This window comes from Schistocerca cancellata, chromosome 5 (genome assembly GCF_023864275.1).
Source record: "Schistocerca cancellata isolate TAMUIC-IGC-003103 chromosome 5, iqSchCanc2.1, whole genome shotgun sequence".
Lineage (NCBI taxonomy): Eukaryota > Metazoa > Arthropoda > Insecta > Orthoptera > Acrididae > Schistocerca > Schistocerca cancellata.
This window is the reverse complement of record NC_064630.1, coordinates 420,121,064-420,147,525: the sequence shown is the minus strand read 5'-3', so window position 1 is coordinate 420,147,525 and position 26,462 is coordinate 420,121,064. Positions and strand designations below refer to the sequence as shown.

General features: G+C 38.4%; 1 protein-coding gene across 1 annotated transcript in view; it reads left to right on the top strand.

Moving 5' to 3' along the window:
* Positions 1-757: 757 nt before the first annotated feature.
* The window catches only part of LOC126187556 (U2 small nuclear ribonucleoprotein auxiliary factor 35 kDa subunit-related protein 2), a 70,079-nt gene continuing 44,374 nt past the window's right edge, over positions 758-26,462 (top strand). The window contains exons 1-4 of the mRNA XM_049928710.1: positions 758-893; positions 1,305-1,396; positions 11,503-11,708; positions 13,645-13,740. Coding sequence (XP_049784667.1) covers positions 886-893; positions 1,305-1,396; positions 11,503-11,708; positions 13,645-13,740 — 402 coding nt within the window. The 5' untranslated portion in view covers positions 758-885. The remainder of the gene's footprint in view (positions 894-1,304; positions 1,397-11,502; positions 11,709-13,644; positions 13,741-26,462) is intronic.

Genomic DNA, 26,462 nt, shown 5'->3' with positions numbered 1-26,462 from the left:
CAGGTCTTCCCATAGTGTTGGATTGTCACTACTAATTGCTTTCGTCTTGTTTACTGCGTGTGGCATGAATAAAGGTTTATTTGCTGCATCTAGTGACGGGAGTGATTGTTCTGTGTTGCTCTTGCGTTTATTATTTACCTCCAATACTAATTTTCCGTTCTGAATAAACCTTGAATTAGTTATATTTGGTGTCAAACGATCGTATTTGTTAATTGGCACCACATGACGGTTCATCCATTTAGCAAGGTACATGAACTTTTTTTTTTACTCACTGATCTGAGACACATCATTTGTTGACTTCACAGGAGTTTGAGTAATATCCCTTAGCGAATCTTCAAGCATCTTTTTGTTGTATGTTTTCAGTGTTTTTCCTATTGTCAGCTCATCCCATTGCACATGTCTGGTACTTGGCGTTCGAAAAATCTACTGGTAAAACAACGATCTGAAAGGTGTATTTAATTGGGAGATGTCTTCGTAGTCTTCTTGCGAAAGGTCAAATGAGGAACTGAAACTGAGAATTATATTCCATTTTTTCGATTTTCGAGCTTTATGAAGCGCAGTTGTTTTGGTATTCTACAAGGATAAAGAACACATGTAAATCAAAAGCTTATGCTCTACAATTACAATTATAATAAAAATAAATTTTGTGAATTACTTGCAGCAAGACCACTCTCGAGGCCGCCCACCAGACTTGCTTACAAGGCAGTTACCTGCCGGCAACGATCATAGACAGGCGACGGTTTCGTCCATGGAGGTACCTCCATGGTTTCGTCTTTCGTGTATGAACTTTGGCAATGTTGTGGTGAAAGAATTGTTTACAAACCGGTATTATGTAATTGGTTAAATGTTAGAATATGCCAAATAAATGTGTTCGAAAAATAAAACATGGGAAGGTGAGGTTCTCATTTAGTTGTCCTTCTTTTCTATACGTAAATCTGTTCACATTTATTTTCCCATATCTAATGAAGAGGAATGATTATCATTGTTTTTGTGCTAAAACTCCCTGCATTTAAAGCAGTGTACGTAGTACTTGGATTAGAATGAACTACTACCTGTTTCATTTCACATATGAAAATAAATAAGTAAGCATTTAACTGACGACGAGTTTTATTTTCCCTTCTTCCTTGTTTTGTATAACTTCATAAATATGTCAAGTTAAATGGCGTTAAATATAGTACTCCCACATCGATACGACGTATTGTGTAAATGGATATAAACATGGACTTTACTGACATTATTATTTGTATGATTTTTCAGGAACTAGGAATAGAGAACAATCATTTGTACTCTGATTTTTGTTTCAGACATAAGCTGTGGAGAGCACATGCCAAAAAGATGAGAAGAAAACGAATACGGCAAAGAATAGCACAGGAGAGGGATGCTTTGCTACAGAAAGGTTTATAACCGGATGTTTTAAATTTTTGTTCTGCTGTTAGGTTCACAATTATGTTGTTTCTCTGATGTATTTGTCACTTGACACGAGTGTTAAAGTGAGCACCTGTTCTAAAGATTTCAGATATTCTCTTCAAATATTTTCCACCCCTTGAACAAATCAGCTTTCAAATTTCTGCTTTTCCACATGCTATATAACAGAATTAACACTTACAACTTTCGCAAAAGTTAGATTTTTATCTCTGTGCTCTTTTTATTTGGGCCTATATATATTTTTTATGTGTAGCCACAGCTGGTGAAAACTGTTATTTATTTCATAATTTCTTCTGTCCAACGTTTTTTCCCAGTTAATTGGCACTGGATGCTTCTCATCATCCTTATCATCATCATCTTTTTGACCTGCCCTGGTCCTAGTAAAATTGTTACAATCTTAATTCGAAGTTTTCCTTTCAACTCATCATGGGATGTTCCAAAATGCTTCTGCTGCAGGACTAGCTGTAATTCACAACTGTGTTTGGGATTCTTCAGTAAGGTATCAAGTTGACATATTGTAGCCTTTTTTTACTGATGTATGTGTACTACAATATTGTTTGAATTTAAAGTTCTTTTAAGCTTCCATTACTTTTTGTGTCCAGTTTTGTGTAGGTTGCAGTGCAGTACATAAACTTCTTATTGGTCATTATTCTGTTCTCCTTCCTTGCTATCATAACAAAGCATAGCTTTTGACAAAGTGTTTGTTTGCAAAATTTTGTTTCATTACCTTCTTATTTATGTAAACATGATTAATTGTGTAAGTGCCAGATTACAAACCCAGAGCCCCAGTGTTTGAATCCCAGTCACTCCAAGGCATCTACAGTAATACTTTCTTAATGTGGAAAATGCCAAGTGCCATTGTGTTTTGATTGATGGCCTCACTGTTTGGTCCCCTCCTCCAGATCAACCAACCAACCATTGTGCGTTAGAGTACACCAACAACTGGATGAGTAAGTCAGTTCAGTTCTCAGTAGTTACAAAGAGAGAGAGACAGAGAGAGGATACAACTTGCAGGCTACCTAAGCAGTCAACATAAAATATTCAGCTCTTCCAATCAAGATGTAGTGCACAAATAGGTTAAACTTAAAACCATTATACAATGTGCTTTAGAGATGTATTATCTGAGCAAGATTGTGAGTTAAGGGAAAGACCATCTATGGTTTAATAGATGTATTAGAAATTTGCTACAAAGCAAAGAGAGCTTAATCTCCTATTTAAGTGAGGCCAAAGCCTACTTGACTAACATAAGCTGAATAAAGCCACTTTGAGTGGAAAGAGAACAATGTGAGAATCATTTGTTGAATTTGAAAGTAAAATTCTGCCAAAAGATCTGACAAAAACCTTATAAAAGTTTTGGTTGTATGTAAAGTTGGTAACTGTAATGAAATTGTGTAGTCACTCACTCGGTACCGTGCTGACACTGAAACACATTGTGAAGGAGAGGCCGAAATACTAAATAAGGACTTTCAAAATTATTTCATTGTGGAAGATCATAATATAGTTCTGCTTTTCAATCATTGTGGGAGTGGCGAAATGGTAGATATTGCGGAAAGCAATCATCGAATAGAAAATCAGCTAAAATTGCTTATCAGTGGAAAGGAGGGGATGAGATACATGTGATGTCAGGAGATACAGAACAACTTGCACCTTTTCTAGCAATATTTTCTAGTAGATTGCTGGACAAACAAAGGTTACCTAATGATTGACAGAAAGCACATGTCATTGCCATGTTCAAAAATGATTGCTGAATTGAGGCACATAATTATAGGCCTATACTCCTGACTTCAGTCTGTCGTAGAATTATGAAACATGTTTTATACTCTTGCATCATCATGTTTTTGCAGAACGAAAATCTCGTACCTTACTCCATTCATCTGTGAAATGCCGAGTAACATAGACAAAGGCTCCCAGGTTCGTGTTCTGTGACTTCCGGAAGGCATTCAGTGCAGCAGACAAGACAAATGTTCATTAACAGTTGTCGGCTTTGACCAGTGTCATAATGTTAATGGCTGCTGTAACATCACCTTTTGATGACTATTTACGCAGTTTGGTTGTTAGTTGGTGAAGCCAATGATTGTAGAACAAACAACCTGGTTGTGGTGACAGACTGCTAAGTAGCTTAGCCCACTGTCTAGGTTAGTTGGGAGGGTGACAGTTTGTTTGAGAGTTGGTGAAGCTAACAAATGTGTAAAAAAGTGGGATTAAGCAAAAAAGCTGGTTGTTGTGGCACGCTGATCTGTAGCCTAGCCAGTTTCAAAAAACTCCCCACTGATATCACCTTATAGATGCCATATTGTTTATAATGTTTGATGCATGTTTCCATGATCAGTGGTTAAAGCTGATGACTAGCACTGAATGTTCCTCGTTGTCCTGATACAGTTCCACACTACCTTATAATGAATAAAATATTAACTTACTGAATATCGGACCAGATTTGTGATTGTATTCATGACTTCTTTGTAGAAAGAACTCAACGTGTTGTTCTTAATGGAGGAAAAATCATCAGCTGTAAAATTGATTTCTGGAGTACCACAAGGGAATGGGCTTTAGAGGACTGTTACTGTTTACACTTTATTTTAATGATCAGGTGGATAGCTGTGGAGTCTACATTAGGCTACATACAGATGATGATGATGTTTTTCGGAAAGCTGCAATGCCAGAAAATAGAAGCAAAGTAAAGGAAGATGGGCAGATGATCACCATGTTTGCAGAAAATTGAAGCAAAGTAAAGGAAAGATGGGCAGACTGTGTGAGTACTGTTATTTGTGACGACTGGAAATAATAACTGTCGCAGAATTCCTAGGAATAACTATCTGGAGTGTCCTAAAGTGAAATAACCACATAAAAATAATAGTAACGAAAGCAGATGCCAGGTCGAGATTCATTCAGATAACCTTAAATAAAAGTAATTCATTCACAAAAGAAGTGGTTTACAAATCACTTGTTCTGTGGATTCTTCGTTATAGCTCACAATTCAACCTAAGTTGAATTAATCAGAGAGATAGAGAAAATCCAATGAAGAGTGGCACATTGAATCACACGATCATTTAGTCTCTATGAGAACATTACCAGGAAGGGGAAGTGAGAAAAGATAGTCATACCAGAAATACCCTCCGCTTGCAGTTGCAGATGTAGAGGAAGACAAGGACACTGTAACTACAATAGCATCACTTTTAGTAAAGCACTGCTATGTTCAAACCAACTTTCTGATTGAGGAAAGCTTCGTTTAAACTCCTTAAACATTAAAAAATTTTACTGTCATATCTACAGCTTCCAGAAATGGTAATTTAAAACCAAGATTTAAGTTCTTTCACCCTTTTCAAGATGATATTTATACTGATTTTGCTTTTTGTGGAGTCTTTGCAACGTATCAAAATTTTTCATAATTCCCATGGAATATTTATCTGAAATATTTTTAAGATTATGGCTAGATCTTTATAAAAGGACTTCTCTTGTTGCTACTAATGTTAAAAACTCTTAAAAAAATCGGTCCTCCTAAATGTAAATTTTACGAATGTAGGCTTGTTTTTTGACTTCAAATCTCTTGACACTGTGTTCATATATATGTTGTAAAGAAGGAGAATAGACCACATCCCATATGTGATCTTGCATCAGTATTGTCAGCTACTTGTTGTAGTTCATTATGTCAAAGGCACTGTGTATTTCCCATCAAGATTTTCATTGCAAAGTGAATGCATGATACAGCATGATGTTCCCTTCTGAAACCATTTTGTTCTTTACTCAAAATGTTGCAAGTGCTGCCCATTGCTCACTAAACAACCCTGTTGGGTAGTAGAATGAAAACTGCTCCAGAGTAATGTCAAGCGCCAGCACGACGGCCAAGAACAGACGAGCAGAGAGGGCTGTGAGATGACATCAGCCAATAGTACACTGATATGCCCCTCTTTTGGCGACACTGAGACAGGAGCGGCCTCTGCATGAAGAGAATATAAGCACCGTGCTGCCTGACCGTGGCCCAAGTTGAAGTCGAGCTGACCTATGAATGCTACAGCATTGACTTAGAAACTGTATTGATATACTGAAGAGCTTGCTTATGTTTGTCTGTCACCCCTTGCTTGTGACGCATCTATATCTCACAAAGTTAAGTGTTGTAATAATTTCCTATTAATATGATTTGCTTGAATTGTTATCAAGAGATCCGAGAAAGCAGCTTTCTTAGGCACCCTATATTAGATGAGTGGGCAGAACACAACAAAAACTAATTAATTTTTGATGTTTTGAAGCAATATAGAATTGATTTAATGTTTTGGAACAGATGTGGATAGCAAATTACACTAAGCTTAATCTTCCAAAATACTGTTTATTATAGGTTCTGTACGTGTCAATAAAGTCTTAATTATTCTTGAAATGAAGATTTGTATTTTGTATTACTCTCCGGTTTATGTTTACACTCTTCTTGTCTTTTGTTGGTTTGTTTTTGTTATGACTTCAGGTATTCACATCCTTGTTGCTCTTTCATGGGGTTTTTTATTATTTCATATATACATCTTCAATTGGGTCACCCTTTCTGGCATGTTCATAAGTTTTACAACCCAACAAAGAACCCCCTACGTCCAAGTACCACCAGTTGTCTGTCTGTGCTTCCCAGTTCCATTTCGTTTTCATGAGATCTGTAATTACATCTGCCATCTCAGTTTATTATGATAAATTTGTTTATTTCTTGTCTCTCCTTGTATTTCCCAGCATATCCTTCTCACTGCTTGCTGAGCAACCCCAAGTATGCTTAATGAGTGATTCTTACTGTTACCAGTTGGAATTATACCTTGACAACTTTATTTGTAGTATTCAGTTTCATTCTCTTATGAGAAATCAGTAAAAGGTTTCAATACTTCCTAACATTACATTTTACTCATGAATTTGTATTTGAAATTTGCAGTTGTTTGATAACCTCTCAAGATGCGCCATCACATTACTTGAAATTAAGTTTATGTTGTTCTATTTATTTAATCTTATAAATATTTTTTATGTCACACTCCTTTGCTCACGTATTTCATGTATTTTTTTTATCCATAACGGTTATGCAAACAGTGCATATAATTTTCAGCTTCTCTTTCATTCGTAAACCTCACCATAAGAATTGATCTGTTTGTTCAATGTGTTCTATTGACACTATTGCGAAGGAAATTATTAAGAGCTGTGGAGTGCAGTAAGAGAAAGAAATGTCAAAAACTAAGACTGTTTTTTGGTTAACATTAACAATTACTACTCTACTACATTCTACTGATAAATATCCAGGACAGAAGCATGACAATACATTAACCTTCACAAATTTGAATATTAATATCTGCTGCACTATAGACTTTTTGCAGCCTCTACCATAGGAATCATAGCTGTTGTGCAAGTTTGTGGAAGTGTCCCACATTCAGTTTTTGAGCATACAGACTGACATTATTCAGTTTCGTTCATACTTACAGTATTTGCAGCTCAGTGCCTGGATATCAAAATCTTCTAAAGCAGTGTTATGAACTTCTAAAAAAAACTCACAATACTAATTTTATAATGATTTTTGAATGCTGGCACATTGAAATCATGATTAACAAATATTGCATCCCTTTTTTTAATAAAAATATCTTTCTGTTTTTAATTACTATTCTCATAAAAATAGAAGTACTCACAATAAATTAAAGTTTGGTATAAAAATGAAAAACATAAAATCTGCACTAATAACAAAACTGTGAAACCATCGTGTCTCGTCTGTCTGAACACGCTAATCTCCATAACTACAAAATGAATTTTTGTGGGGTTCCACATGTAACTTGGCGGTAGCTTGGGGAGCAACAAATAGACTTTATTTACCCAAAACTAGAAAAAAGGTTATTGTAATTTCAAGTTTTATTTTTATGGGACTATGGAATGAAGAGGGGGCAAGCTAGGGTAGTCTGTGCAGTTATGCAAAGCCACTGTGCTAGGATTGCATGGTACTAGCGCATCTGCCTAGTAGTGAGCAGAAGACCTGGGCTCAAATCCTGGTTGTGGTACAAATTTTCATTTGTCACTTCAGTCTACATGTATACAACATAGTTGTTTGAGATTTTAAAAGATCTCTGGCATAATGTAGTTTCATTTGATTAAAGCACATATTCCTTGGTTTCAGGAAGTATCCCTGTTTCGGTCAGTGATGATATGATATTTCAATATAGTTGGAGAGCTTCTGCAGTGTTGTTCGAGTTCAGGGGGAATAGAAAGTGGACTGAGGCATAAATGGGAATTTGGGATGAGGAGGAGGTATGCTAGGGTAGTTCGTGCAAAGCCGTTGTGTCAGGATGGCATAGTGGTTATCACATCTGCCTTGTGAGCAGGAGACCTGGATTTGAATCCCGTTCTTGGTACAGATTTTCATGTATCGCTTCAGTTTGCATATATACATTATATATGTTTGAGACTTGAAAGCGTCTCTGGAACAACATAGTTTTATTTGATTATCCAAAACTGTCTGTTCACCTTTGTAGTTTGGATGTTTAAGCATAAGAAAGTAAACCATACAACCAGTAGATGGCACTGTTAGTTTTGTACTAACCCAAAGAACCAATAGGTGGTGCCATTAGTCTTTTCAGCTCAGTGAAAAATGTATTTTTTGAAGTTTATGTCACTGACAGAGTTAAGCCCTGCAGTCTTATCTTTACGAATACAAACCAACAAGCAAAATTGCTTGGGTAGGATATACAGATTTACTGATTTCACTTTGTGTATGTTATTTGCTGGAAAAGTCAATTTTCTAAGTTTTCTTTGTGATTTGTGTACCTACTCATTACATTCTGATTTCATTTTGTTCACGAATAAAAATGCCTTGAAAACAGTTGAGACTTTATGAATACACCAGAACTCCTGAAAGACTGAAAACTGTGTGGTCTTAAGAATCCAGTGAATGTCATGACGGGAGACTAGCTACAGATCGAGAACGTCAGGCTTTAAGTTGCTCTTTGAAAACTCCTCTCAGAGAGGTGCTATATAACTCTGATTGAGTGTCATGCATTACCTCTTTTCTAATTTCTCAGAACCTATCACTCATAGAGGCTTAAATTTTCTTCTCTCCAATGTAACACCACAGAAGAGAAAATTTTTGACAGGAAGTGGTAGAGGTGAGCGAATTTTTATACCCTAAATCTTGATTAATCCTAACAGTTTACCATTTTAACATGTACAGTTCCAGGTGAGCTTATGTTATGCCACAACAATAAGCAAACTAAAGACCAGACACTGCAAACTGTACATGACTCACCTGTATTAATAAAGCAAACGAGCCCTTCCTTCCTGTCCCCAATCATACTACTTCAAATATTGTATACAAAGAAGCTTCATAAGTCAAAAATAAATTCCAGACATACAGTCTCAAACACAGCTTTAAGTAAATAGTTGTGCTATGCCAGGTTTCTTACCTCGTAGGCAGTAAGTACTTTTTTTATTTCCAGAGATTGAACAACATTTTTGTACCAAATTTTAATTTGTAGTGAATACTCAGATTTGTGAGAGTACACACCACTGACAGAAAAAAATCAGAACTTCAGATTTTGAGAGGCGGTATGATGAATATTTTTCTTTACCAGCACAAATGCTGTATTCTCACTTTTTAAATGTGCAGGCAGATCAAACACTATGACTACGAAGTTTTTCGCGACGGAGCCCTTGCATAAAAAGTTCTCGGTTTACACGCCATGTCAAATTTGGATAAAATCCCAAGCATTTGATGACTATCTCCGTCATCTTCATCAGTTTTACCCCTGATGAAGATAGTCATCGAAAGCTTGGGATTTTATCCAAATTTGACACGGCACATAAACCGAGAACTTTTTATGCAAGATCAAACACTACTTTTACTTATTTCAGGTTATTGCTTGGCTACACATTCCCATACTGGATTGCAACGTTATGCACATATCTTTTTCAGCTCGTTTATGATCTTTAGAGGAGGTCGTGTCATAAGGTTGTCTCCTTTGAGAGTTCCCTGGTGTGTACGAGGGATATTTGGAAAGTAAGTTCTGATTGGTCAAGAAATGGAAACCACTGTGAAAATCTAATAAAGTTTTGCACATAATGTGTTCCACAGTGCCTCTAGTATGCCTGTCAATTACATCACTTCGCTCTTTTCAATCTGAGCTCATGGTGAGCACATAAAGATGCATAGAAAATAGTGTCTCCCGCCAAATATGAGGTCCTTGTGAGAGATTTCGCCTGATGTTATGCAGCCCACATTACAGAACTGTCATACGGTTTCTACTTCATGACAATTCTCGGTCGGGGCAATGAAAATGCTCCTGTAGTGTTTTTGGTGGGAAGTGTTTGATCACCCACACTACAGCCCATAATTGGCTCGCTCTGTGTTTCATCTCTGCTCACATTAACTACTGGTTGTGAAGACAACACTTTCACACTGACAATGAGCTACAGATGAGTGTAGAGAATTGGTGGGAAGCACAGGTGGCTGACTACTATGACGAGGGTATTGGAAAGTTGGTACAATGCTACAACAGATGTCTATGTCGGAATGGTGGCTATGTAGAGCAGTGGCTGGAAGCAGTAGCTAACTGTATCAGATAAAATATTTCTGATTTTTGATGTGGTTTCCATGTCACGATCAATTGGAACTTACTTTCTGAATAGCCCTAGTATGACCTGTGATGCTTAATAGCCCTAGTATGACCTGTGATGCTATACTGGGGAGGGAAGGGGGGCCTGAGAGAGAGAAATTAGCTGTTTTGTGATTCACAAAGGGACAAACCATTACATGGAACTTTGCCACATTTGTGGAATGAAACTAGAACAAAATGAAGATGGAAAAGCAGAACATAAGAAAATAAAGTAACTGTGGAAAATGACAACAGCAACAAATCAAAGTGTCATAGATTGTAGGATAGCAAGATACAGAGCTAAAATTTTATAACGTTGGATTTAAGAAAAGCTTCACTAGAGAGCAGGAGACCTATGATTCTACTAATCAAACAAGGCTTATATGTTGGATGAGACTTACATGTGCAAAATAATAGTTCACCATTCTATTAGACTTCATCTGCTTAAATAGCTGACTCATATTCGTGCGATCAATAGTCAAATTCCTGTCCAGCCATCCAGATTTAGATTTTCTGTGATTTTCCTTAACAAATCCCAACATGGTTCCTTTGAAAAGGTATGTGGACAGTTTAAAATCCAGGATTTAATGTAATTATGAGAAGGAAAGTTGCTACTTACCATACAGCACAAATGCTGAGTGGCAGATAGGTACAACAAAAAGACTCTCACAATTAAAGCTTTCGGCCATTGGACTTCGTCAACAATACTCTCTCTGAAACTTCCTGGCAGATTAAAACTGTGTGCCCGACCGAGACTCGAGCTCGGGACCTTTGCCTTTCGCGGGCAAGTGCTCTACCATCTGAGCTACCGAAGCACGACTCACGCCCGGTACTCACAGCTTTACTTTTGCCAGTACCTCGTCTCCTACCTTCCAAACTTTACAGAAGCTCTCCTGCGCAGGAGAGCTTCTGTAATTATTGTGAGAGGCTTTTTGTTGTGCCTATCGATGACTCAGCATCTCCACTACATGGTGAGTAGCAACTTTCCTTCTCATAATATTGTTATATGGACAGTTTCCTTCCCAAGTTTGAGCTTGTGCTCGATCTGCAATGACCTCATTGTTGATGGGGTGTTAAACCCTAATATTCCTTCTTTTATGTGCTGATTATCATATTTCATCCTGCAAAATCCGTGAAATTGCTGGATCTGTAGTTATCTGACATAGAGCACATAAAACATGTTTAGTCTTGCATATGACCAAAGCATGATATTGTACAACACATGACCTAAAATTTGCTGTTAGGGTACTGCCAACATTTCATGGCAGAAATTGTATGCTCGTGTTTAGCTTTCTGATAAGAGAACTTAATTGATTAACTTAATTATATAGTCTTTATACAACTGAAATCAAACAAAAAGAGAATTTAGTGATATTTGTGTAAAGAGTGAAAAATGCTGTAGTGGTGATAATTGCTTCAGTGAGTGTGCTTTGCATTGAAATAGCCTTAAATTTCATTGTATTGACATAACCAACCCATCAATCAATTTCAGAGCAAGAAGAAAGGGAGAAATCCCCCAGATATCAGACATGGAAAGCATCTCAGGAAGAACTAGAAAAATTCCAGGAAGAGGAAGAAGCCCGTTTGCACCAAGAAAGGCACAAAACGTGGGAAGAAGATGAAGCAATGGCCCAAAAATTGTGGCAGGAAAGACAGGAACACCTTGCAAGAGTTAAAAAAGAGAAAGAACAGCAAGAGGTAATGTGATCTGCCAGCAAATATGTTAATTTATAGTTTATGTGGGATGAAAGATGGGTTTTGTGCTCCCCCTCATCTCTCCTCTCTTCTCCTCTCCCAGGTCCCCTCTCACACTCATCTCCATTACAGCAGTAAAGTAGTTCAACAAAAGCTTGAAAGCTTGTACAATTTTCACATGCTTAAGTGTACCCTTGTGTGCCACTCACTATTCACCTACAATAATGTCATCCTCATTTTTCTTGTTATCCAGGAATTTCTCCTATTGAAATAAACTGTGTAATATTTTGAAGAAATGAATGCATTGCATTTACCAATTTGCGTGACATAGTGTTTAAGGTTTTATGCATTAAGCATATGATCTGACCTAAATTTGTATTTGTTTGTAATGGGTGACTGCAGAAGGAAGGAAATATTTTAAACCTTTTTAGTTTTTTTGTATTTGCATCCCTGATTGGAGTAGAAGCTATTGCACATTGTAACACACACTTGAAATATTTCATAACAAGAATGATGACAATGTTGTTCTTTTTTGACAATTCACAGTTTTCACTTAACTCATAATGTCAGAAGCAATATTAGGCTACGGTTATGTGTACAGGACAGTCACGGAACCAGTAAACTGTGAATAACAGTAAAAACACTCAATAACCATTCAAATTATCATAAAAATTATAACACTTATGACACTTAGTGCAGGGAGCACCAGTTAACCTTCTGCATAAATAAATGTAACACATTTTACAAAAACAGGCAGAAGGACTCATTATTGTTCAGTTGCATGATTGGTGAACAGCCATTGGAAGCAGCAATAACCATGGAATATCTAGGGAGTGTGCATCTAGTGTGTCCTAAAGCAAAACATTTATGTAACATTAGTTACATGAAACTCAGTTGACAAAATGACATTCAGTGAATTAATCCTAGAGGAATGAAAGTTTTGGCTTACAAAACCTTTTTTAACCTATTCTTGGGTATTGTTTGTGAGATGAGGAACTAGAGGTGATAGAGAAGGTACAAAGAAGACCACATTTTGTCGTGTTTGCTTAGTAAACGTAAAAGCATCGTGGAGATGCCCATCAAAATCCAATGGCACACACTAAGGGAGAGGTGCTAGTGCATCATGAAGAGATTTACTGCGAAAGACTGAGAATGTAGATTCAAGGAAGAGTCATGAAGTATTGTTTCATACAATATTAATATTTCATACATATGAGTTTGTTGAGTTTGTAACTCACTTTTCCACTCCTAGTCCCATCTAGTGACATCATGCAAACTGGACACATCAGTTTGTCCAGTATAACCTGCTGCCTGTCGAAAAATGTTATAAATTTCAGTGTTCCCAGCTGGACCTTCCAGGGCCTTTGTGCAAGCAGGTACTGCTGAGCGGCCATTGAGAATGGATGCGTCAAGTAGCATGGAGACTCTGCAGCTAGCATTTGTTTGTATTGGCCAGCCCAGGGCCGCAGCTCGCGAACATATTTCACAGTTTGTAATATTATGGAATAAACATATTTTTATATAACAGGTTGTTTTCTGTTTTATCATTGGAGTGGGAATGAGTAGGGAACAATGAGTCCTTGTGCACTATGTGCTCAAACTCAAATATACCAATGCAGGACCAGAGGCCTATAAGTGAATTGCATTCAAGATGAAATAGACGTATATGCTTCTTTAATGCATAAGATTAAAAGATAAAAGTGGACTTGATAGTCAAAATTAAACAATGGAAAATCCAGTTTGGAATAGCAAAAATATGAATTAGGGTAGTTTGCTAGTAATGACATAGAGGAGGCATCGTGTAGTAAACAATACATTTAAAAGTAGACTTTTGGATATGAATCAGTTAGTCTTTATGTTATAATCATAGTATATATAATCAGCTTATCATAAAACAAGAACAACTTCAAACTTATTAAAAGCTTTTTTTTTTTTTTAGCTCCTTATTCGGCAGGAGTGGGAAGAGCAGCAAAGAAAAGAACGTGAAGCTGAAGAGGCTGAAAGAAAACTTAAGGAAGAAAAACAGCGTAAACAGGTAAATTAGATTTCCATCAGTAGAAGTAAATATTTCAGTTTTGAAATATTCATATATATTCTGATCTTGCTATAACCATAAATACCTATTTACCAGGCTATAAGACAGCCTCCTTTCTTTGGAGAGGTTTTGTTAGAAATTTTTATTTTTAATGTATTTTAACAAATCAAAATTACAAATTGGTCTGCTATTATAAAGCATGTTAAGATCTGCCAAAAAAAAGTTAACACCATCTATAGTTAACAGTAGTGGTGTTTTCTTATATTGATTATATGAAGCAGATAGTTTTTTGTTGAATGTCACAGGTAGCTGCTAAGATAATGTTGTTCTGGATCTTAACATAAGTGCCATCCACTTCACAACTGTAATCCACCACCTTGTACTTTCTGTAAATTCTGTGATGCAAGCAGTTGGAAAATTACCCTTTATCTCTATTGTCTTCATTCAGATAATTTCTCAAGCAAACAAGAAGTTTTCACTGTGTGTGCCTTGCATGGGCTGCACAATCTGCTGCTCCAGTTTATGAAACCTGCCATGATTTGGGGTGCTGAAAGTTTGACATCTAGAACTAGTGATCTTAACCTGTTTTTCGTCTAACACCATCTATGAACATTCATTTCTATGATACCAAATTTTCTTCCTACTGCATAGTCTTTTGTGATCTCTGCTTCATGAACCACCATTAACTGAAAATTAGTGTCATATTGCCTGCATGGACCAACTGTGAATTGCAAAATCATAGATCCATATTTTTCAAAAGAGCCGCAGTTGTGATTTGCATCCATTATGATATATATATTAGAATTAATTTGCTTCTTGTTGAAATGTATAGTATTGTTAAGTATTTTTGTCCATTTACAAAGTCTGCTCAATCTCAAACACATCTGAATTCAGGAAAACTGCAGTTTAAACGTGATACATGTTCATAAAAAAAGTATGGTATGATAGATGCATTCATGACAAAATTGGCTGCCAGCTCAATACAACCCTCCCCACATTTAGCCAGAAGGATAACACTGCACCCAGTCCCACACTTATGAAATTGTCAAATAACATCTGCATGTTACCTCAACTATCAAAGCTTCCTGTACAGATGCAAGACATCCCTTACATTAAACTATTACATAACATAAAAACATTCAGTGAATGTAAGAAAACCTTGTGTTTTACAGATGACAAATTGGCGCAAAACTCTTGTCTTGTAGTTGGTTTAAACATAGTGTTCACGGTAAAGCAACTGTGTTTCTATTAATGATGAGCCATGCATTACTCTCCTACTCAACCCCTAATTCACTATACTTTCTGCAAAACCTTGTTAGGTCGTAGTTTGGTGTGTTATGTTCTTTCCTAGTATATGCTCTGTGTGAAAGCCGAAAAATATGACCAGGTATGTATAAATTCAAGATATATGTACAAGATACAAAGAACATACAAATTTAAGTGAAAGCAGCCTCTCCACATTTAGTGCGCATCTTCACGAAAATCAACACACTTCATCTTCATTTTCTTGTGCTTTAGTTCCGCTTTGGCACAGGGTCAGGATGGCTATTAGTGGACGTAGCATGGTTAGTTTAATGGTTCATTGGATCCCCTCCCTGTCACCGCCCTATTATGCCCTCTCCCCTCAGGGCAGAATGTGTATACGCCATCTGTCTTCATACAGTGTTATTCATCTAAAAGTTAGCAAAAGCGTTCTAAATGTTTGAAAATTGTGTAACTGAGGTGTGACTTGGGTACTGACCTGGTCCTAGTGGGATGGGAGAAACCACCTAAAAACGACATGCAGGCTGACAGGCACACTGACCCTTGTTGTTAACCTGCTGGATGGATTCAATCCAGGGCTGGCGCACCTCCCCATAGTGGATGCTCCACCTTAACACACACTACTATCTGGGTGGGTTGACATTCTACAAGAGACATCTACGCTAGTCCTCCAACTGTCACAGAGCTGAAAAAAGAAGGTACATGAACATCTTAGAGGAAATCGAAATCAACACTTGTTTGGCAAAAAATCCATATAACATTTTGAACAAAAAAAACAGAACTTAGAAATAAAAAGTTATTATTGAGAACTTTTGACAAAATTTTTGTCAGTGAGAGGTAATTCAGAACAGAAAACAATCCTAATTCTACATATGATTTCCATCAAAGGTGTAAATTAAATGATAAACAATATCTCTATTACGTAAATTGATATTGCAACAGTCATGCACAAATATTACAAAAAAAGTAGGTCATAATTGAAGAATAACATATAAGGTCTTATAACACAAGTAAAAATTATACATACAACCAAATAATACTGATAATAGCTCAATTGTATGTAGGTACCGTTTGGGAATGATCCATCAATCAAAACTGGCAGTGGGAAATAAATACAACCGTATACATTCCATACATTTTTTTTAGGCTGCGAACAGCATACACAAGAAATATTCACCAAATGTGGAAGTTTTAAAACTCCATCTGAGTGGTGGGGAACATTCAGGAAGGCAACTTGGTGTGCAAAAGAGCCTTGGATATCTTATATAGGAAGAAATGTATAATCATTAGGATATCCATAGTCTCTAAACAGATTCTGATCAGGGATCCTCCTTGCGGAAATAGGGTGCACCACTATTGCGATCAACCACAGTGATTACTTGGCAGATGGTCTCCACTTTCAAGCCTAACTGCAAGGATTTCATGCCTGAAATTCAGTATGACCCTTAGCGTATTTCCTAATCCTTGGAAACTTCCTAGAACCATTCATGTGGTTCTGTCTTCCTTCTTTTATTTGTTTCCAAAAATTAATGACCCTAACACCACATTTCAGCTTGCTTAATCAACAATCATCGCCACCTAATTATCCACAGCTTAAATCAAACATAAATGTTAACAACCACTTCTTTCATGGCTTGTCTACAATTTTTATCCCATTATTACCTTGAGTTTTATCCGTTGACAGTGCCACGTCCCTATGCATCAATATCTGCCATACTGATTGCAGTGCTAAAACTGTCTTCTCCCTTCATTTTGATAATTCCAAACGTGCCATCTCATTATTTATAAATACAACACACCATATCATCCCTCACACCTACAGCTTTGCATAAATGATATACAAACAGATCTGTGGTATGTTCATAGGCACTTGCTTAGTACCCACATATGCAAATTTGTTTATGGACTCCCTAGAAAGGTCTATCTTAGCCACTCAAAAGCAAAAACCCATAGTCTTCTTCATTTTTAGGGTTCCTTACCTCAGTTGGTAAAAATGAAATCCTCATCAGACCACTTTGTTCTCCTTCTGCCTTTCTGTCTGTATATCTCACTTTTAAAAAACCTTTTTCTCAGGAACAGTTAGGTGTATCAAGCTGAAATTTATGTCACTTACTAAGGTGTATGGTCCCTTGTCGGTGTAATAAATCTTAGCTTCGATGTTAGTGCTCAAGGGATGTGGCCATTTATATCACATTTTTTGATACAAAGTCACTCATCAAAACCTATTATGTACTTCCTGTTGGTCTAAAGTCACAAAATTTGACAAGAAGAAAGATTCCACTGTACAAGTAAAGGGAAACATCCAAAAGTGTTAATTTATAATTATGTTGTTGTTGTTGTTGTGGTCTTCAGTCCTGAGACTGGTTTGATGCAGCTCTCCGTGCTACTCTATCCTGTGCAAGCTTCTTCATCTCCCAGTACCTACTGCAGCCTACATCCTTCTGGATCTGCTTAGTGTATTCATCTCTTGGTCTCCCTCTACGATTTTTAACCTCCACGCTGCTCTCCAATACTAAATTGGTGATCCCTCGATGTCTCAGAACATGTCCTACCAACCGACCCCTTCTTCTAGTCAAGTTGTGCTACAAGCTCCTCTTTTCCCCAATTCTATTCAACACCTCCTCATTAGTTATGTGATCTACCCATCTAATCTTCAGCATTCTTCTGTAGCACCACATTTCGAAAGCTTCTATTTTCTTCTTGTCTAAACTATTTATCGTCCACATTTCACTTCCATACATGGTTACACTCCATACAAATACTTTCAGCAACGACTTCCTGACACTTAAATCTACACTCAATGTTAACAAATTTTTCTTCTTCAGAAATGCTTTCCTTGCCATTGCCAGTCTACATTTTATATCCTCTCTACTTCGAACATCATCAGTTATTTTGCTCCCCAACTAGCAAAACTCCTTTACTACTTTAAGTGTCTCATTTCCTAATCTAATTCCCTCAGCATCACCCGACTTAATTCGACTACATTCCATTATCCTAGTTTTGCTTTTGTTGATGTTCATCTTATATCCTCCCTTCAAGACACCATCCATTCCGTTCAACTGCTCTTCCAAGTCCTTTGCTGTCTCTGACAGAATTACAATATCATCGGCGAACCTCAATGTTTTTATTTCTTCTCCATGGATTTTAATACCTACTCAGAACTTTTCTTTTTTTTTCCTTTATTGCTTGCTCAATATACAGATTGAATAACATCGGGGATAGGCTACACCCCTGTCTCACTCCCTTCCCAACCACTGCTTCCCTTTCATGCCCCTCGACTCTTATAACTGCCATCTGGTTTCTGTACAAATTGTAAATAGCCTTTCACTCCCTGTATTTTACCCCTACCACCTTCACAATTTGAAAGAGAGTATTCCAATCAACATTGTCAAAAGCTTTCTCTAAGTTTACAAATGCTAGAAATGTAGGTTTGCCTTTCCTTAATCTTTCATCTAAGATAAGTCATAGGGTCAGTATTGCCTCACGTGTTGCAACATTTCTGCGGAATCCAAACTGATCTTCCCCGAGGTCGGCTTCTACCAGTTTTTCCATTCGTCTGTAAAGAATTCTCGTTAGTATTTTGCAGCTGTGACTTATTAAACTGATAGTTCAGTAATTTTCACATCTGTCAACACCTGCTTTCTTTGGGATTGGAATTATTATATTCTTCTTGAAGTCTGAGGGTATTTCGCCTGTCTCATACATCTTGCTCACCAGATGGTAGAGTTTTGTCAGGACTGGCTCTCCCAAGGCTGTCAGTAGTTCTAATGGAATGTTGTCTACTCCCGGGGCCTTGTTTCGACTCAGGTCTTTCAATGCTCTGTCAAACTTGTAACGCTGTATCATATGTCCCATTTCATCTTCATCTACACCCTCTTCCATTTCCATAACATTGTCCTCAAGTACATCGCCCTTGTATAGACCCACTATATACTTCTTCTACCTTTCTGCTTTCCCTTCTTTGCTTAGAACTGGGTTTCCATCAAAGCTCTTGATACTCATGCAAGTGGTTCTCCTTTCTCCAAAGGTCTCTCTAATTTTCCAGTAGGCTGTATCTATCTTACCCCTAGTGAGATAAGCCTCTACATCCTTACATTTGTCGTCTAGCCATGCCTGTTTAGCAATTTTGCACTTCCTGTCGATCTCATTTTTGAGACGTTTGTATTCCTTTTTGCATGATTCATTTACTGCATTTTTATATTTTCTCCTTTCATCAATTAAATTCAATATTTCTTGTGTTACCGAAGGGGTTCTACTAGCCCTCGTCTTTTTACCTATTTGATCCTCTGCTGCCTTCACTATTTCATCCCTCAAAGTTACCCATTCTTCTTCTACTGTACTTCTTTCCCCCATTCCTGTCAGTTGTTCCCTTATGGTCTCCCTGAAACTCTGTACAACCTCTGGTTCTTTCAGTTTATCCAGGTCCCATCTCCTTAAATTTCCTCCTTTTTGCAGTTTCTTCAGTTTTAATCTACAGTTCATAACCAATAAATTGTGGTCAGAGTCCACATCTGCACCTGGAAATGTCTTACAATTTAAAAACTGGTTCCTAAATCTCTGTCTTACCATTATATAATCTATCTGATACCTTTTAGTATCTACAGGGTTCTTCCATGTATACAACCTTCTTTCATGATTCTTAAACCAAGTGTTAGCTATGATTAAGTTATGCTCTGCACAAAATTCTACCAGCCGGCTTCCTCTTTCATTTCTTAGCCCCAATCCATATTCACCTACTATGTTTCCTTCTCTCCCTTTTCCTTCGCTTGAATTCCAGTCACCCATGACTATTAAATTTTCATCTCCCTTCACTATCTGAATAACGTCTTTTATCTCCTCATACATTTCATCAATTTCTTCATCATCTGCAGTGCTAGTTGGCATATAAACTTGTACTACTGTAGTAGGCATGGGCTTCGTGTCTATCTTGGCCACAATAATGCATTCACTATGCTGTTTGTAGTAGCTTATCCGCATTCCTATTTTTTTTATTCATTATTAAACCTACTCCTGCATTACCCCTATTTGATTTTGTATTTATAACCCTGTATTCACCTGACCAACAGTCTTTTTCCTCCTGCCACCGAACTTCACTAATTCCCACTATATCTAACTTTAACCTATCCATTTCCCTTTTTAAATTTTCTAACCTGCCTGATTAAGGGATCTGACATTCCACGCTCCAACCTGTAGAACGCCAGTTTTGTTTCTCCTGATAACGCCGTCCTCTTGAGTAATCTCCACCCGGAATCTGAATGGGGGACTATTTTACCTCCAGAATATTTTACCCAAGAGGACGCCATCATCATTTAATCATACAGTAAAGCTGCATGCCCTCGGGAAAAATTACGGCTGTAGTTTCCCCTTGCTTTCAGCCATTCGCAGTACCAGAACAGCAAGGCTATTTTGGTTAGTGTTACAAGGCCAGATCAGTCAATCATCCAGACTGTTGCCCCTGCAACTACTGAAAAGGCTGCTGCCCCTCTTCAGGAACCACACGTTTGTCTGGCCTCTCAACAGATACCCCTCCGTTGTGGTTGCACCTACGGTACGGCTATCTGTATCGTTGAGGCACGAAAGTGTCCCCACCAACGCCAAGGTCCGTGGTTCATGGGAGGGGGGGGGGGGGGGAGGTTATAATTATATTACACGAAAATAAATTGTGATATGGTAACCGACTGCTAGTCTGTCCTTCCATCAGCAAGACCCCTTTTTCTCAGAAATTAATGGATGTATCAACTTGATATTTGTGTCATATATGGAGGTCTATGGTTCTTTGGTGGTGTAAAAAAAGTTAAGCTTCTAAGTCAATGAACTCAAAAGGCATGGTCATTTAAGTCATGTATTTTGGTACCCAGAAACTCACTCATTAAAACCTACATGGTACTTCCCGTTGACTTAGAAAAATGTAATTTGGCAAAGAGCAAGGTTTCAGAATAAAAGTTAAGAAAAAAAATCTGAAAATTGTTAATTTACACTGATACCACAGGAGAAAAATATTCATTTGTCATCTATTATCTGATTTCAAACTTGAAATTAAAACATTTTCGCAAGCCTTGAAATCCCTGGGATCACTGGGATCAATATTCTGCAAGTATCAATATTGATAACAGGCAAAAATTGTTGAGATCCTCAATTCCTAGAATGGATGAGCTGCCTATATACACAATTAATTCTCTACAGGACCCTCAGTGTGTGAGTTGTACTCGCACCTGGCCCTTTTTTAAATACCAGGGGCAAAACAAATAATGCAGGTGTGCACATTGTGCATTTTGGTTTCACAGCCTTTCAGTTATTCCAGCCAGTCAGTGAAAATTGCGACTGGTTACATAGAGTAGTTCATGTGTCTGCTTATCATAAATTTACTCAACAAATATGACTCTCTTCAGCTCCTCCTACAAATAAAAGACAAAGGGATTTATTTACGATGGACAGGGCCATACAGGAGGGTTCATCACCCTAGCCATTTTTCGAGGGGCATGTTATTGAAAGTAGCATATGTATACTCCACCATCATACACATGACTGTGCTTTAGGGACCAGGTATAGCCCTTGCTTTACATCAAGAAGGTGTTTGTCAATAGAAGATTCATTGGGCTGTTTACTGCCAAGCCTGCTGCAGCCACCACAGCACCTTGGGGAGCAAGCCACACTGATGTGTGGTGCACAGGACATGGTAAACAGCACCGTCAATCTTCCATTGAGAAAGAATCTCCTAAGGTAAACCAGGATCCATACCTGGTCTGCAAGAGACATTCGTGAGTATGGTGGCCAAATATGCAGGGTCCCAACCTGCATGTACTACAGAATTGTTGGTGAACAGTAGTATAGAAATTACCTCAGCCTCCATTGTATGTAAGCCAAAAGATCTGTCAGTTTGCAAATGATATTTTCTGAAGCACTAAAGGTATGGAATTTAGCAGGAGTTTGAGTTAAGTTTGCCCAAGAAGGACCAAGTGAATGGTCACTGACAATACCATCTGAGACATTCTCATCAGTGACAGTTAATGTGACAGTTCAGACATTAGTAAGGTGTCGTCCAGTACCAGATGGCAATCGCATGAATTGATTATACCATTTCTACCAAAGGTCACTTCATTAGTAAATAGGACTGCTTGACAAAAAGTCAAGAATGGTTGTGGCTTGTTGCAGAAAATATTGACAAGATGTCTTTCTGAAGGAGAAAAATATACTTCAGAGGTTGAAAATTGTGGTAAGTCACTGGATGTGATGTTGCTCATCAAATGCTGCAGGACATGTGGCACGTTTTCTCTCCGTATAGTCCTGGAGTTCTGGTCACCCCACACTCAAATTGATGGTGATCTGGGTCACAGTAGACCATCAGTCATCACATATGACTGTCAGTGCAATGTGTTGTTTGTTGGTCAGATACTTGTCATTGTGGTCTGTGATGGGTTACTCATGTAGGCACAGTTCCTCAGTGGTATAGGAGATCCACAATTGACACTGTTGATCTCAGTAACATGAATACATGTATAATTTCTGCTGTTATATCACCATGCATTTTGCACCAGTTATCACCCACATTCAAAGTCAGTTGACTCATGACGTACTAGCATGTTCATTACATGTCTGTCTATAACAGATTGTGTAAGATAACATGTCTACACTCACACCATACCTTGCATCTAGCTGCAGCATTCATACTTCATACATTGCACATTTTCTAATTGGACATCCATTCCTGAGATTTTTTGCCATTCATTATTTTTATTATTATTATTATTATTTATTTTATGGCCTTCATTGGACCACTCTAGTCAAAAATACAAAGTTGTAAACAAGTGTTACACAGGGATACAATTTGGCTCAACAAATAACTTAATATGATATTTAGGTAATATAATTATTAGAGTCTATTCTTATATGAAAGGTATTTTGCTCTTCTGTCTGCCCAATATTTCTTCATTCTTTCAGATATTTTCTTTCTTTCTTCATCTGAGACCACTCTTCCTGTACTCCTTTTATTGATTTTCATTTGTAGTCTGGTTTGCGGGTCTTGCAGTACTCTGGTTTTCTCTGTCTTGTTTGTTAGGTCATCTACTGTAATTTGGAGTTCTTATATATATATTCCTTAATTTCTGTGATCCATTTAATGTCACTCTTGCTATTCCACAATTTTTTGTATTTTTTTTTTTTTTTTTTTTTTTTACTAATTCTGTTTTCTGGAGTTCTCATCAGATGTCCAAAGAATGAGATGCGTTTCTTCCTGATCGTGCTCATGACTGGTTCCATTTTCTTATATACTGTTTCATTTGATGCTATTCTCCAATGTCCATTTATTATATACTGGTTATTTATACATGTCCTAATTATTCTTCTTTCTATTTTTAGTATTCTGTCAATTTCTGCTGTATTAGTTGTTTTGAAGATAGTTTCAGCTGCATACGTTATTTCTGGTTGTGTAACTGTTTTATAGTGTTTTAATTTTGCATCTATAGGTGGGCTTTTTTGTTGTATGTAGTTTTGGTAATGTAATTTGCGTAGTTCAGTTTTTTTATTCTATTCTGCCATGATGGCTTCTCATTTAGATTGTATGTTGTTATTTAGCCTAAATATTTAAATTTATCTACAGTTTTGATTTCCTGTTCTCCTATTGTAATTTTGTTTGCAAGTGGTGGATCAGTTAGTTTTTTCAAATGATATTCTAAGGCCTACTTTCTCTGCTATTTCTTGTAGTGATTTCACTTGTTGCCTGGCTTCTTGAACGGTGTTGGCTAGGAGAGCAAGATCATCAGCGAATCCCAAGCAGTTTAAGCTAATATCATCTTTTGCACTTCCAATTCTTATCGTCTTTGGATTGTCCTTGTACCATTCTCTCATTATGTATTCAGTGACAGTTGAACAGTAATGGTGATAGGCAGTCACCTTGTCTTAAGCCTGTTTTTATGAGGAATGGTTCCGAAATTTCTCCTCTAAACTTCACTTTTGATTTGGCGTTGGTTAGAGTGAATTGTATTATTTTAATTATTTTTGGATGGAGCCCTAGATTTCTTGAAATTTTTAATACTGAAGGTCTGTGGAGACAGTTATATGCCTTCTTAAAACCTACGAATGTTATTGCCAGAGGTTTGTTCCGTTTCTTGTAGTGTGCCATAATCAATTTTAAACTAAGTATCTGCTCTGCGCAGCTTCTCCATGGTCTGAACCCTCCCTGATATTCTGCTAACTCCTGTTCTCATTGCTCCTTGATTCTTTTACACTCCTGGAAATTGAAATAAGAACACCGTGAATTCATTGTCCCAGGAAGGGGAAACTTTATTGACACATTCCTGGGGTCAGATACATCACATGATCACACTGACAGAACCACAGGCACATAGACACAGGCAACAGAGCATGCACAATGTCGGCACTAGTACAGTGTATATCCACCTTTCGCAGCAATGCAGGCTGCTATTCTCCCATGGAGACGATCGTAGAGATGCTGGATGTAGTCCTGTGGAACGGCTTGCCATGCCATTTCCACCTGGCGCCTCAGTTGGACCAGCGTTCGTGCTGGACGTGCAGACCGCGTGAGACGACGCTTCATCCAGTCCCAAACATGCTCAATGGGGGACAGATTCGGAGATCTTGCTGGCCAGGGTAGTTGACTTACACCTTCTAGAGCACGTTGGGTGGCACGGGATACATGCGGACGTGCATTGTCCTGTTGGAACAGCAAGTTCCCTTGCCGGTCTAGGAATGGTAGAACGATGGGTTCGATGACGGTTTGGATGTACCGTGCACTATTCAGTGTCCCCTCGACGATCACCAGTGGTGTACGGCCAGTGTAGGAGATCGCTCCCCACACCATGATGCCGGGTGTTGGCCCTGTGTGCCTCGGTCGTATGCAGTCCTGATTTTGGCGCTCACCTGCAGGGCGCCAAACACGCATACGACCATCATTGGCACCAAGGCAGAAGCGACTCTCATCGCTGAAGACGACACGTCTCCATTCGTCCCTCAATTCACGCCTGTCGCGACACCACTGGAGGCGGGCTGCACGATGTTGGGGCGTGAGCGGAAGACGGCCTAACGGTGTGCGGGACTGTAGCCCAGCTTCATGGAGACGGTTGCGAATGGTCCTCGCCAATACCCCAGGAGCAACAGTGTCCCTAATTTGCTGGGAAGTGGCGGTGCGGTCCCGTACGGCACTGCGTAGGATCCTACGGTCTTGGCGTGCATCCGTGCGTCGCTGCGGTCCGGTCCCAGGTCGACGGGCACGTGCACCTTCCGCCGACCACTGGCGACAACATCGATGTACTGTGGAGACCTCACGCCCCACGTGTTGAGCAATTCGGCGGTACGTCCACCCGGCCTCCCGCATGCCCACTATACGCCCTCGCTCAAAGTCCGTCAACTGCACATACGGTTCACGTCCACGCTGTCGCGGCATGCTACCAGTGTTAAAGACTGCGATGGAGCTCCGTATGACACGGCAAACTGGCTGACACTGACGGCGGCGGTGCACAAATGCTGCGCAGCTAGCGCCATTCGACGGCCAACACCGCGGTTCCTGGTGTGTCCGCTGTGCCGTGCGTGTGATCATTGCTTGTACAGCCCTCTCGCAGTTTCCGGAGCAAGTATGGTGGGTCTGACACACTGGTGTCAATGTGTTCTTTTTTCCATTTCCAGGAGTGTATATAGGATCTTGGATAGAATTTTGTATGTGCAATCTAGGAGAGAGATTCCTCTGTAGTTGTCTGGGTTGCTCTTATCTCCCTTTTTGTGTAGTGGGTGGATGATAGCTGTGGTCCAATGTTCGGGGAATCGTTCTGTTGCCCAAATTTTTGTTAGAGCCATGTGTAAGGAGGTCTTGACTGTGTCACTTGCATATTTCCACATTTCAACAAAAACCTGATCTTCTCCACATGACTTATAATATTTTTGTTCTTTAAGAATTTTTCTACTTCATGGAAAGCTGGAGGGTCTAGTTTCTTAGGTTTGGTTTTTATTGGGGTATTTATGTTGACTTGTAAGGGTACTTTGGGTTCCTTGCAATTCAGAAGTTTGTTAAATGCTTTTGCCATGATTTCTGCATTTTCCTTGTTACTGTGTGTCATTCTTCCTCTTCCTCTTTAAGTATTAGTGTAGGGGACTCATATTGTTGTAGCTGTTTCCCAAAAATTTTATAGTAGTTCCTGGAGTTGGTTTTATGATAATTACCTTCTATAGAATGTAATAGAGGGAAACATTCCATGTGGGAAAAATATATCTAAAAACAAAGATGATGTAACTTACCAAACGAAAGCGCTGGCATGTTGATAGACACACAAACAAACACAAACATACACACAAAATTCAAGCTTTCACAACCAACGGTTGCTTCATCAGGAAAGAGGGAAGGAGAGGGAAAGACGAAAGGATGTAGGTTTTAAGGGAGAGGGTAAGGAGTCATTTCAATCCCAGGAGCGGAAAGACTTACCTTAGGGGGAAAAAAAGGACACTCGCACACA